The 12,592-nt window shown below is 48.5% G+C and overlaps 1 protein-coding gene across 1 annotated transcript in view; it reads left to right on the top strand.

Moving 5' to 3' along the window:
- Positions 1-12,162, top strand: part of Igf2r (insulin-like growth factor 2 receptor) — a gene marked incomplete in the record, with an annotated part of 119,845 nt that extends 107,683 nt beyond the window's left edge. Inside the window, 5 exon segments of the mRNA XM_013517350.1 lie at positions 376-563; positions 3,037-3,223; positions 7,650-7,787; positions 9,077-9,146; positions 9,961-12,162. Coding sequence (XP_013372804.1) covers positions 376-563; positions 3,037-3,223; positions 7,650-7,787; positions 9,077-9,146; positions 9,961-10,374 — 997 coding nt within the window.
- Between the last annotated feature and the right edge of the window lie 430 nt (positions 12,163-12,592).

Genomic DNA, 12,592 nt, shown 5'->3' with positions numbered 1-12,592 from the left:
CTAATGTTTAGCACCAAAGATGGTGAAGTCTTGTGTCAAAATAAGGCCCCTGCTCCCACCTCTTGATGAGCTCTGCGTGGAAGCCCAGGCCCTCGGGAAACAGAGTTGGGCAGGACACCTCTGGGATTCCCAGTTGTGGGATCGTAGCCTCAGACAAAGATGCTTTCACAGCAGAACATGGAGCCCGTGATACAGTAGGATGACTGAGGCAGAAGCTGGTACCCTAGAGTCTTTGGGGCCATGGAAGCACTGCCCTGGCTTCAGAATGCAGGGGAAAGGAGGCATCTGTACTCCACAGCCCCTCCAAGAACTTGGGGTGAGGTGGTTCTGTTTAAGCCTGACCTGAAGAACTGAGGTCTTTCTTCTGCCTCTCAGGCTGTTCAGTGCCGCTGGGGACATGAGAACCAATGGGGACAACTACTTGTATGAAATCCAGCTCTCCTCCATCACCAGCTCTTCCAACCCTGCCTGCTTCGGGGCCAGTATCTGCCAGATGAAGCTGAATGATGAGCGCTTCATCAGGAAAGTGGGCACCTCGGATAGGACCAAGTACTACGTCCAGGGTAATTCACCATCCCCATCAGCCTTCCTCCCTCAGAGAAAGGGCTTTTGCATTTCCATCAGCAAACTGGCCCTAGTATGCAAACAACAACCCTGCTATAATTCTGTCTGAGATGCACTCTGTGAAGGGGAGCGCAGCCTGTTATGAACCGAGCCTCTGGCAGCAGGTGAATTGCATCTCAGTGAGCATGGGACCAGCACTGCCCCTGTTCACTTGGAGCCACCCACAAGGGGGCAGGCAGAATTACCAAGCTTGGGTTTTAGGCTTGATGTGTCCTTATTTTGAAACATAAAGCAGTGTTAAAAAGGGTCAGAGATTCTACATTCACTCAAAAGATGAGAGGTGCAGGCTGACTGTTGGGTCCCATGGGGGTATGGAAGGTGCACTCCAGGGAGGGAATGTTGGGGGTGTCACCATAGGCAGGGGCTGGGGCCTGCGGGCCACGTGTGAGAGGTGGGCTGTAGGGGCTCTGAGGAAGGGGTCACCCTTGGCCTTGTTAGTCCGGAGAGAATCTTCCTGCCCTTGTGTTTGTCAAACATCTCCCCTTTTACTGTGTGTCTTTCATAATGTGATTTTTTTTAACTGTGTGCCTATAGTAAATTGCTAAGGGTATGTTGAGAACCCCAGCCTTTCTGATAGGAAAGGCTGCTGAGACTCCCCTGAGGAGAGAAGAGAATGCAGTGTGGGAGGAAGCCCATGCTTCCTGCATGGGAACCTGGGCTCTGGTAGCAGCAGAGCACCTAATGGAGGGACACCAGGAGATGGGCCACCCTTGCTGATGCTGGCCCCAGAGCTGTGGCTGGTCCCTGGGCACCGTGAGCACTGTGGCCCCTGGATAGAAATGCAGAAATGCTGGCTGTGTTTTGGTCCAGGCAGTAGGAAATTTCCTCATTCTCACAATTCCACTTCACAGAAAAACAACCCGTGCTTCCCTGTTCTTTGGCTTTCCTCTCACTCTGGTGACTCCTGCAGTAATCCGGGGTCAAATGCACATGTCATAAGCAGCTGTGCCCCTGCTTTGGCTGTCCCATCTCCTCAGGGCCTGTGCCCCAAGGATGCTGGGTAAAGAGTGGTCGATGCTGAAGGGTTGCTTTCAGAGCCTTCAGCATGCACAAAGGAAAGGCCAGCCTCTCCTCAGCCAACCTGAAGATCTTCGACAGACTGTACCCAGTTCTGCCTGCTGCTGCTGCTACAGCAGGCATGGCTCCGGCTGTCCTGCCGTTCACTAGCTTGCAAAATCCTTCTGGAACCTGGCTTGATTTGGGTCACCTCTGCTGGCATGCCTTGGTTGCTCACCTCCACAGCTGAGGGAGCCCACTTCACTACCCAGGGTTTCTGTGTTCTTTGGGTGTGGGAATGTTCAGGTCCATGCTGGCTGTGAATAAAACCTTCACTTTTGCCTCCACAAGACTGTGTCAGGTCCACCTTTAGCCCCTCCAGCTTTCAGGACTCCCGTGTGCAGTACAGCGGTGGATGTGTATACGTACATGCGCCTTCCCTTTCATACTTTTCTTTCATCATTCATCAGCACCAGAAAACAGCTTTTGTCATCGTGAGTCTTTGTTCATTCCAGAGGGCAGGAAGAGGAAGCTGCAGGGCCCTGTCTGTAAGCGTGGCTCTGCCACCCTGGTTCCTCATTTTCTCGAGGATTTGCTGCCACACTGCCCTGCAGGGCCTGGGTGCAGTTCCTGCCTCGGCCGTCACCTGGGCCTGTGGGCCTACCCAAGCCCATTGTACCCCACCTTTACCCTGGGTTCCTGTGGATGCCTCCAGCCCACCCTGAATGCCTTTGCTTCTGGGGCACATGTATCAGCCGCGGAGTTAGAAGGAGGCGAGTGCACACAGGCGCGTCTCACTTCTGACACCAGTGCCAAATTCTCAAAACCACCTTGCCATTTAGTATTGTGAGGGAAGAGCTCACGCGTCTCACTGGAAGCTGTTTTTTGAGTTTATGGTGGCAGCAGAAGGATATAGATTGCAGTCCACCATCAAACAGAGGGGGGCAGGGTCCAGGAGGGAGTGAGAGGCAGAACTTGTGCTGGCCTCTCCCTGAGGGAACCAGACAAGCTTCGACCCCATAGCAGTGTAAGATACCACACGTAGAGTATTGCAGCCGGGATGCTTGCTGAGCTTGGTGTCCAGAAGTCTTGCTGGGGGCACCACTGTGGGCATGATTGGTTGATCGATTGTGCATGTAGTTGGTTTCAGTCCCCAGGTGGACTGATGCCACCTGGTCAGCCCACTACACACTATGTTGTGAGCTGAGGTCAGAGGTCAGTCCTCTTCTGTGAGGTGCGCTTACTCAGGACAGGGGCCCCATCACTGTCCTTGAATGACGTTGTTTAAACTATGAAAGCTGAACACACATGGGACATTGCAGAACGTATCTTTACATCTGATTTTAAATCTGCCTGTGACAGGAGGTGGGTGGTAACAGTGTTGTGGGTGTGTGTGTGCCCCTTCCTGCTTGACAGATGGCGACCTGGACATCGTGTTTGCCTCTTCCTCCAAATGTGGGAAAGATAAGACAAAATCCGTCTCTTCCACCATCTTCTTCCACTGTGACCCTATGGCGAAGGAAGGGATACCTGAGTTCAGTCACGAGACTGCTGACTGCCAGTACCTCTTCTCCTGGTACACCTCGGCTGTATGCCCCTTGGGGTAAGTATGCTCCTAGAGGGCAGGAAGAGGAGCCCGCAGGGCCCTGTCTCTAGGTGTGGAGCTGCAATCTCGGCTCTTCACCTACTCAGCGATTTGCTGTCACACTGCCCTGTGGAGCCTTGGTGTGGTCCCTTCCTTAGCTGTCCCCAGGGGTCTGTGCAGCCTTGCCGAGCCCATTGTACCCCACCCAAGTTTGTGTGTCCACGTTTTCCCCAGTAAAACTGAATCATGGAACATATTCAGACACATACCAAAAATAGAGATGATTCAGTTTCATGTGGCCAGCACCAGCCCCCCTGGTGGTCGGCGCGCTACTATGACCGTCACCCCAGCAGCGTGGCTGTGCTTCTTCCATGCACACTGTGTCCAGCCTGGGTCCTGCCTGGGTCCTGCCTGAGCCTTCCATTCTGTCGCTCTGCATTGCCCATCCTCAGCTGCAGGGGCGAGCACAGCTGGGCTTCGTCTGTGATTCCCAGCACATATCCTCTCTGCACCTGGAAAAGTTTTATATTATATGGTAACACTTCACTTTGACTGGGGTGAAGTATTTTCTGTGTTTTAATGAGCAAAAACCCTGTTCTCTGGAACTTCAAAATGAGCCGTAGGCCAGGTTCCTCTGGACAGCAAGGTGGGTGCCTTGGCCCTGAGCTCCCAGGCAGGGAGATGTGCTGCTCCTGGCCACGTTCACCTCTCTGGGAGCGTGGGCTACACAGTGTCCTTCTTGTTTTTTTTGGTTTTTCTCCGGTACCGGGAACCGAACTCACGACCTTGCGCTTGCCAGGCAGGCACTTTTGCCGCTGAGCTAAATCCCCAGCCCCTCACAGTGTCCTTCTTGGATTTACTTTTTTCTTTCTTCATCCAGGCTACTGTTTCACATAATCTTTCCATTCTCTGTCCTGTGACTTTAATATCAAGAGAAAAATAAATTCATACCATGTCATTTCCTGAGAAATGAACCCTAGTGGTGTAGACCTACTGGTGATGGGAAATGGTTTTAGATCTTAAATCTATTTTCATTTTCACTTATTTATGGGTGCTACCTCAACAAAAATAGCTGTGTCCTACACTGTTCTAGGGCCATGGGCATGAGGACTCTTGGCTTCACAGCCATGAAAAGAGGTGCTGGGCTGACATTTCACTTTGGGTGCATCAGCTTTTGAATACTTATGGTATTCTGAGGAAGTTACTACAAAATGAAAGGATTAGAACTAGATGTTCTTTGTGAAAGAAGCAAAATGTGAATTAAATTAAAATTTTAAAAAGTACACTTTCTTGACACTGAGAGACTAAAATGCTGTAAGTTGAGATAGTCTCAGTAATCTACTAAGTTGCCTAGAGTAGGCTTAAACTTGGTGATCTTCCTGCCTCAGCTTCCCATAGTGCTGGGATTACAGATGGGCATTACTGTGCTCATCCACCTCATTGTTTTGATGAAGAGTTTGCATTTTTTTGTTGACTTCCTGCAAATAACTCTTATATCTTGCCCTACTTTCCAGAAATGGGTATTTTGCAATGTAGGTATGGCAATAGTCAGTGCTTATGTATTCATGCTTTTATTAAAATTTTTTTCAAAAGTTAATAAACCAGATCTCCAGATGCAGGATCCTGTGTGCCCAGCGCACTGAGTGGCAGTGACAGGAAGACCCATACAGGCAGGAAGCGTCAAAGTAGCAGATGCACAGAAGACTCTTAAAAGTGCGGGGAAAGCTAAATTATTAAATGAAAAAGAATAGTGTGAAAATAATGGGCAACAGTAGTATGTAAGCTGTATGTAAGAAATCATTTTTTGTTGGAAGATGCTGATGAATTTTAACCTTTTTGTTTTGTATGAATGCTAGTTTATTGTTGTGGTTGTTGTTTGAGGCAAGTTCTCCCTATGTAGTCCAGGCTGACCTTGAGCTCAATGTGTAGCCCAACCTGTCCTCAGACTCACAGTGATCCTCCTGTCTCAGTCTCCTGAGTGCTGCGATTATAGGCATGCACCACCACACCTGGCTCTGCATGGCAATATTTTAAGATGAACCACAAAATAGTAAACACATAGTGTATAACTTCTAAAGCAGTAGTAAAGAAAAGGGGAATAAATTTAAGTCCCTCAAGGAAGACAGAAGGAAGAAAAGCAGAAGCAAAGTCAAAGGCATGTAGGACTAACCCAAGGTAGAAATAAATCTAAGTACATCAGTCATCATGTTAAATACAAACTTCTAATTAGAATTGTCAAGTTGGATTTTAAAAACACCTGTGTTAACAGGGAATACAGTGTGGAAAAACAAGGACACAGAAATGCTCAGAGGTCAAAGTGATAAAAAAGTGCCCGGAAAATAATAGTCTGAAGGAAGGGTGGAGTGGTTTTGGTACCTTCGGATAAAGTAAACACTGGAGAAATACTGTAAAGGGAAAGCAGAGGGGTGAGTTCATTTGGAAGATCCAAGAGACCTGAATGCATGTCAGCCTGACATATAGCTTCCACATGTGAAGTAGAATTCACAGGAAACCCCCCCGCCACACACACACACACACACACACACACACACACACACACACACAGAGAGAGAGAGAGAGAGAGAGAGAGAGAGAGAGAGAGAGAGGGAGGCAGAAGTGCTGACTCAGCTCGCTGACAACTGGGCCACATCCACAAGAAGTAACTGGGGCACTGGGGTGATGGGGAGGAGAGCTGATGGCTCAGATGTGCAGAGAATGCCATTCCAACACTGGGAGAACACCGATCCTTCACTCACAGAACGCTTACTAAACTTCATGCAAACCATCGGGGGGACAGGTCTTTGAGACTCTAGGTATCATATAAATAATACATATGATACAATTAAGTTAGGAACCAAGAACAAAGACTAAAATTTGTAAATACATTGGAAAACAAAAACCCACTTCTAAGTAATCTGTGACTTAAAAAAAAAATCAACAGTAGAAATTAAACCAAGTTAATAACTGAATGATGGTGAAAATGCCCTGGACGCATCTAACACGTTTCTGAGCAGTTCACGCCGGTTCTGGCTGGGTTGATTGCTGTGTTTGAGGACAGAAGTCTTCAGGGGTCTAGATGTCTGTCAGGTGTGGCAACATCCCCATCCCACAGAGCTGAGCAGGCATAGGCCAGGATGGGGGTGCATGCCGAGCTCTTCCTGTTGTTTCTTGTCTTTCTGATGTTTTAGTTGTTTGACTCACACTGAACTCTGACACAGACCACTTAACCTTAGGTGGCCAAGCCTTTGGTTGGTTTCCTGCACATAATTTGAATTATTTTAGAGCCAGATGGTCATAATTACTTTCTAAATGAAATAGCCAGCAGGCTCAGTGTCTAACTCCTGTGTGTAGCTTGTGAGGTCTCTTTTCTTTTATCCTGAGCAGGCCAGAACTTTGTTTCTTTATTGAGAAAAGGTCTTGCTGTGTCTTTCAGGCTGACCTTGAGCTTGGTATGTAGCCCAGGTGGCCTCAAACTCGCAGCAGTCCTGCCTCAGCCTCCCGAGTGCTGGGATTATAGGCGGGTGTGAGGGGTCTGTGTACTTCTTGTTGCTATGCTTTGTGTCCTGTGGTGGGGGACATCCTGTTACTTCACTCTGTGTGCATGCATGTGGAGGCCCTGAATAACAGGGGGCCAGACAGATCAGAAGCATAAGGCCGTAGTACAAACGTCCTCTGAGCAGAGAGGGTCAGCAGCCTAGCTCTTTCTGCCTTTATGATGCTTTTTTCACCTCTTCCCTTGAATGTGTAATGTTGTGGAAACACATTGCCTGTCCCTGAAGGTCTGTGTGTTGGAATGTGGGGGAGGATGGTTGAAGGCTGGCAAATGTCACTAGCACTACTCATGCCTGGGTCAGCTGCCCTGAATGTTTCTTCTATTCTGGAAAGGACTGGATTGCAAGATGGAACTGTTGCAGAAGTGCCTTCCTGGGTGGTGGCCGCTACTTGCCCAGAATCAGTTCATGGGCAAGGGGCTATTTTTATTTGGTTTTTGTTTTGTGGTCCTGGGAGTTGAACCCAGAGCCTTCCCCTGGGCTCTATCCCCAGACATTTTAAAATTTTGAGCCAGCATCTTGCATTATTTCCCAGGCTGGACTTGAACTTGTTATCTTCCCACCTTACTCATCAGGTTGCTGAGATTATGGCAGGTGCCACCTTACCCTGCTTGGAGGAGTGGCATCGTCAAACCTCCTCCAGTCCTGACATCTCCAGTGCTTGACATTTCATGACACTTAAAATGGTGTCTTTTATTCATGTCTGTCCTCCTGCCTTAAACTCCTTCAAAGAAAGATTTTCTGCTGCCATGTCCCATGTCAGGTGGATGGGTTTACTGGGCTGGGGGTAGGAGGGGCTTGTTGAATTTGTCCACTGAGGGCCGTTCCCCTAGCTGGGAACCTCAGTGATGTGGCTCCCTCTCTTGTAATGTCTGGGGTGGGCTTTGACACAGAGAGAGCACTGAAGAGGATATGCAGAGCCACAGGGGACTCTCGGAGCGGAGCCAGGCCGTCGGGGCCATCCTCAGCCTGCTGCTGGTGGCACTCACTGGCTGCCTGCTGGCCTTGCTTCTTCACAAGAAGGAACGGAGGTAAGGAAGACCCCTGGGGGAGCCACGTGTGGGGTCAAATATATGGGTCCCACCTGGGGACTCAGGCTGAGGCTCAGTTTTGAGCCCAGCCACAGTAAATGCCTTTGAGTTCTTAGTTCAGAAACTTCCTGTGGCAGCAGAAACCACTGTTCCTTAAATGTCTGCCTTTCAGAGCCGTGGCATCATGCACAGGTTCTGACTTCATGTTGCGCCTAGACATGCCGTGGGCTCCTCAGCCAGTCCCTCTGCGTGTTTAGGACATTGGTCTCTTGATATGTCCAAAGACTGACAGAAAGTTAAATGTCATTCCTGAATAGACTTCTTGCTGATCAGCTGACCTCTGTGCTCTTGTTAAAAAAGTGAGCATTTATTAAGCCACCATTGTGTCAGGTATGTGCCTTCTGGTCGGTCGCTCTTTGCTGTACCTTGCCTGTGACCGTCAAGCAGGTTTTCAGGTGGGGCTCCAGGGTGGTGGTTGTGAGATCTACTGACTAGGACCACCTGCTCCCAGAGGGCAGGGTGGGGAAGGTCGGGGTCCAGGCACAGAAGTGCATTCTGCTTAGAGTGGGCCTGCAGTAGTCCCCTCAGGTGCTGTTATGCTCCTGGATGGAAAACTGGACACAAACTGGGAAATGACCATGTGACTACTGAAAGATCAAACAGGATTTGAGTCCTCTCTGGTCTAATTTCAGAGAGGTTTTAGTTAGTTTTCTCTCTTACAGAGACAGAATACCCGATACCCATAGTTAGAGGGGGAAAGTTTATTCAGCTCACCATTTGTGGAGGTTTCAGTCCATAATCAGCTGGCTCCAAGGCAGGTGGCACAGCACAGGGGCCACATTTGATGACAGCTGAAGACAGCAAAAGCAGTGAGAGCAAAGGCGAGAGCAAGTCTCTTTTCTTCCCTCACATTGTATGTAGGCTGCTCGCCATAGGGTAGGTGTAGCACTCACAGTCCCAGTCCTAGCACTAGACAGTGAACCAATCACAAACTCTAGATTCATCTGCCTCTGAAAAGCTTCCTGCCCCCATGACCACAAGCCTAAGGGGGACCAGACCAAACCATAAGAGAGCCCATGTTCTTTACTGAATCCTGACAAATAGTTTTATTGCCCTGCTGTCACAGTAGGTCATTTGTTGTTCAGGACTTCTCTGCCTTGGAAAGGGGGCGATGTTTGTAGACTTGCAGCATGGTGATCCAGCCCCTGGAAGCTGCTTGGCTTCTGACTGGGGACTTCTCTGCCCTCGGTGGTTTTATGGTGAACTAATTATGGCCTCCTACTTAACAGGGAGGTTGTGATGAACAAGCTGACCAATTGCTGTCGAAGAAGCTCCAGCGTGTCCTACAAATACTCAAAGGTACTTGTGTTGCTGAGTCTCTATGGTGACTTTGTCCGCACGCTTCAGTAGTGCTCTATGGTCCATGGCCATAGAGGGTTCCCGATGGTGGGAAGAACAGCAGCATGGGCAGCTTGCAGCCAGGAGCAAAACTGTTAGTTATGACCTTAACCCCTCAGCCTGATATGCTTTGCCTCGTTTTTCTTCAAGTTTCTCCTGTTGTGGTTGCAGCTGATTTCCTTAGGAGTACTTTCTGTTGGGGTGGTTCCCACTGTTTTGGCTATTCTCTAAAAACCGTGATGATGAAAATTTTTGTGCATCTAGCATTTGGTTGATTTCCTTCAGATAAAGTTAGAAGAAGGGCCTTGTCAGGTCAGAGAGCATAAATACTGTATGTTTGTGGCCTGTTAAACGTATGGCCAAATCCCGTTTTAAAATTAGACTCTGATACAAGGTCTTCTTAGGGCTTCTCCTGCATACCAAAGTCCCTTCCTCTGCTGCACAGTTGGCAGCCTGGAAAAGCCCTTATGCCCTAACACTGCCTTCTGCTTGGCCCAGCCCCTTGGGTGGTGGCAGCTGACACAGGACGTCCTTGGTGACCATCCTGAAGCCTTCCTGTTGGGTTGGTCTTACTAGGAGCAGGCAGTTGTTGTCAGCTCTGGTGGTTACTTGGGAACCAGAAGTGTAGGAATTATGTCTGGGTAGTGGGCTCTGTCCTCAGCTTTTGCCAGCAAGGAGGGCCCTTTCTCAGGAGTAAATCAGGCAAGGACAGGAGCAAGAGCAGATGGGCATCTCCACTGGGGCTCATGTGGTCTCTGCTTTTGCTCCCTGGCAGGTGAATAAGGAGGAAGAAGCAGATGAGAATGAAACAGAGTGGTTGATGGAGGAGATCCAGACGCCACCTCCAAGACTGGTGAAAGAAGGACAGGAAAATGGCCACATTACCACCAAGTCTGTGAAAGCAGAGGCCCTCACATCCCTGCATGGGGATGACCAGGACAGTGAGGACGAGGTCCTGACGATCCCAGAGGTGAAAGTTCACTCAGGCAGAGGAGCCAGAGTGGACAGCTCACACCCTGTGAGAAATCTGCAGCAGAAATCCCTTTGGGAGAGGGAGGACGATAGGGTGGGGCTGGTCCCGGGTGAGAAAACCCAGAAAGGGAAGCCGAGGCCTGGACAGCAGAAGACAGTGACCTCCAAGCGGGTGTCCTTCCACGATGACAGCGACGAGGACCTCTTACACATCTGATGTTGTGGTGCCTACGGGAGAATGTGGAGCCATGGGACAGCCAAGCACCGCCAACCAAATGAGACTTCAACTTGATGCTTCTATAATTTTGCCTTTAACAAAAACTGCTTCAAAAGGGAAGAGTTTTTGTGGTGGGGGAGAGGGTGAAGGAGGTCAGGTGCTGCTCCTTCATAACTGTTTACAGTTGCGGGAAGAAGGCTTTGCTCACCTTGGCCAAAGGGCGGTACCTCGTGCCCAGGGTTTGCCCCAAGTCCTCATTACACACAGAGCTCCTGTGTGTGCCTACCAGGTGCCAGGCTAGTGCATCAGAACAGAGGGCTATGTTTGAAAAAACCCTTGCTGCTTTAACCCTTTAGGGTATTTGACCATTATATTTTAGCATCTTAATTCTCTCCCCTATTTATTGACTCTTGACAATTACTCAGGTTTGCGAAAAAGGAAAAAAAAACCACAAACCAGCCACAGTTTCTTCTGCCAGCAGAACACAGTGCACCAGCTGGTGAGGCAGGGAGTGGTTGGTTTGCTGGGGTGGTTTCTCGTGGCGTTCTGAGCTGGTCATTCACATGTCCCCTGAGTGTGAGGACTCCATTCTGTCTCTTTGCTTTCCGTCTCAAGGGCACCACACACGTGCACAGGGGCCCTGCGTGCTGGGGTGTGGGAAGCTGTACCTGCTCTCTGCCTTTCATCGGTGACGGCTGCAGCTGTTTGCATGACATCTTCAGACCTAGGTGTACAGAGCACATGTCAGCATTGCTTTTGCCAGCTGGTAAACTCAGACGGCCTGCCCAAAGATTGATATTTTTTGTATGTATGACATGGAATTGAGCTGTCTGAGAAAATAGCTTCTTTCCTGGTTTGAGCTGTATGTCTCATTTCTTCAGGTTCTCATGATACCACCTTTACTGTGCTTATTTTTTTAAGAAAAAAAAAAAAAAAAGTGTTTATCAACCATTCAACCTATAAGAAGCCTTAATTTGCACAGAGTATGACTTTCCAAGCTGGCGAGAGCCATGGTGGGCCCGAATCTCAGCATAGCTGGTTGCTGGCTCTCTTGAGGGCAAGAAGGGAGGACTGGTCCATGTCCTCCACTGGCTGTCAACTCCTCTCTCGAAGTGTTTCATGGGTGACTTTTCACATTGCAGAGTTGTACATAGACTCAGTGATATTCATATGGGAAAAGCAAACCACCCTACAGAATCTCTTGGTTTGTGACCCATTTGGCTGGCTTATTTGATTTCAACATGAGTGTATTTTTTAAAATTGATTTTTCTCTTCATTTTTTTCAAATCAACTTTACTGTAATATATTCAACAATTTCAATAAAAAATAAATTATTAATAGAGTATATTTTTCCCCCTGGATAGTGAAAAGTTATAGGGCCAGTGGCCTGTCTGACCACCTGCTTTTCTATTAAGTTTGAAGGTTGGAATTTGTTTTTTTTTTGGTCTTTATAAGACAGGCTCTTGCTCTGCAGTTCGGACTGGCCTTGAACTCACAATTCTTCTGCCTCAGGCGCTCAAGTGCTTGGATTACACCACGCCTGGCCTGGATTTGGTTTTTAACTCAAGTAGCTACTTGATCCTTGGTGAAGCAGGACTTCAGTCTTTCTCTGGAGTCTGCCCAGTTGCACGTGTTAACTGTAGGTCCATCTGCCCACTTCTACCCCTTTAATCTAGACCTGATATTACTTGGAATTTCCAAGTAGACTTCGGGTGGTTTCCGTTTCCTGAAACAGTAGCTGTGGAGATTAGATTCCAGACCACAGTAAAGCATCTTGTATGTCTAACACTGGAGTTTTCTTCTGAGTAATTTTACAAGTCTTCTGTAACAACTAGGAATTGAGGGGCTGGGGATTTAGCTCAGCGGCAGTGCCTGCCTGGTAAGCGCAAGGTCGTGAGTTTGATTCCTGGTACCGGAAAAAAACCACACACACACACAAAAAAAAACCAAAAAAAAAAAAAAAAAACAACTAGGAATTGAGAGCTCCCTACATGTCTACGTGAAGGAGGGAAGTTACTAAGTTGTCTTCCTCCATAGCAGTTGTATTTTTTGCAGTTTGTTACCCATGGTCAGTTTCAATCCAAAAATACTACATGGAGAATTCCAGAGATGAAGTTTTAAGTTTTAAATTGTGCACTGTGGTGAGTAGATGAACTCTTTTGTGTCCCACTCCATCTGCCCATGACGCGAATTGTCCCCTTGTCCTGCAGGTCCTGCT

Source organism: Chinchilla lanigera, unplaced genomic scaffold, assembly GCF_000276665.1.
Source record: "Chinchilla lanigera isolate Chin_1 unplaced genomic scaffold, ChiLan1.0 scaffold00038, whole genome shotgun sequence".
Lineage (NCBI taxonomy): Eukaryota > Metazoa > Chordata > Mammalia > Rodentia > Chinchillidae > Chinchilla > Chinchilla lanigera.
This window is presented reverse-complemented; position numbering and strand designations above follow the sequence as displayed.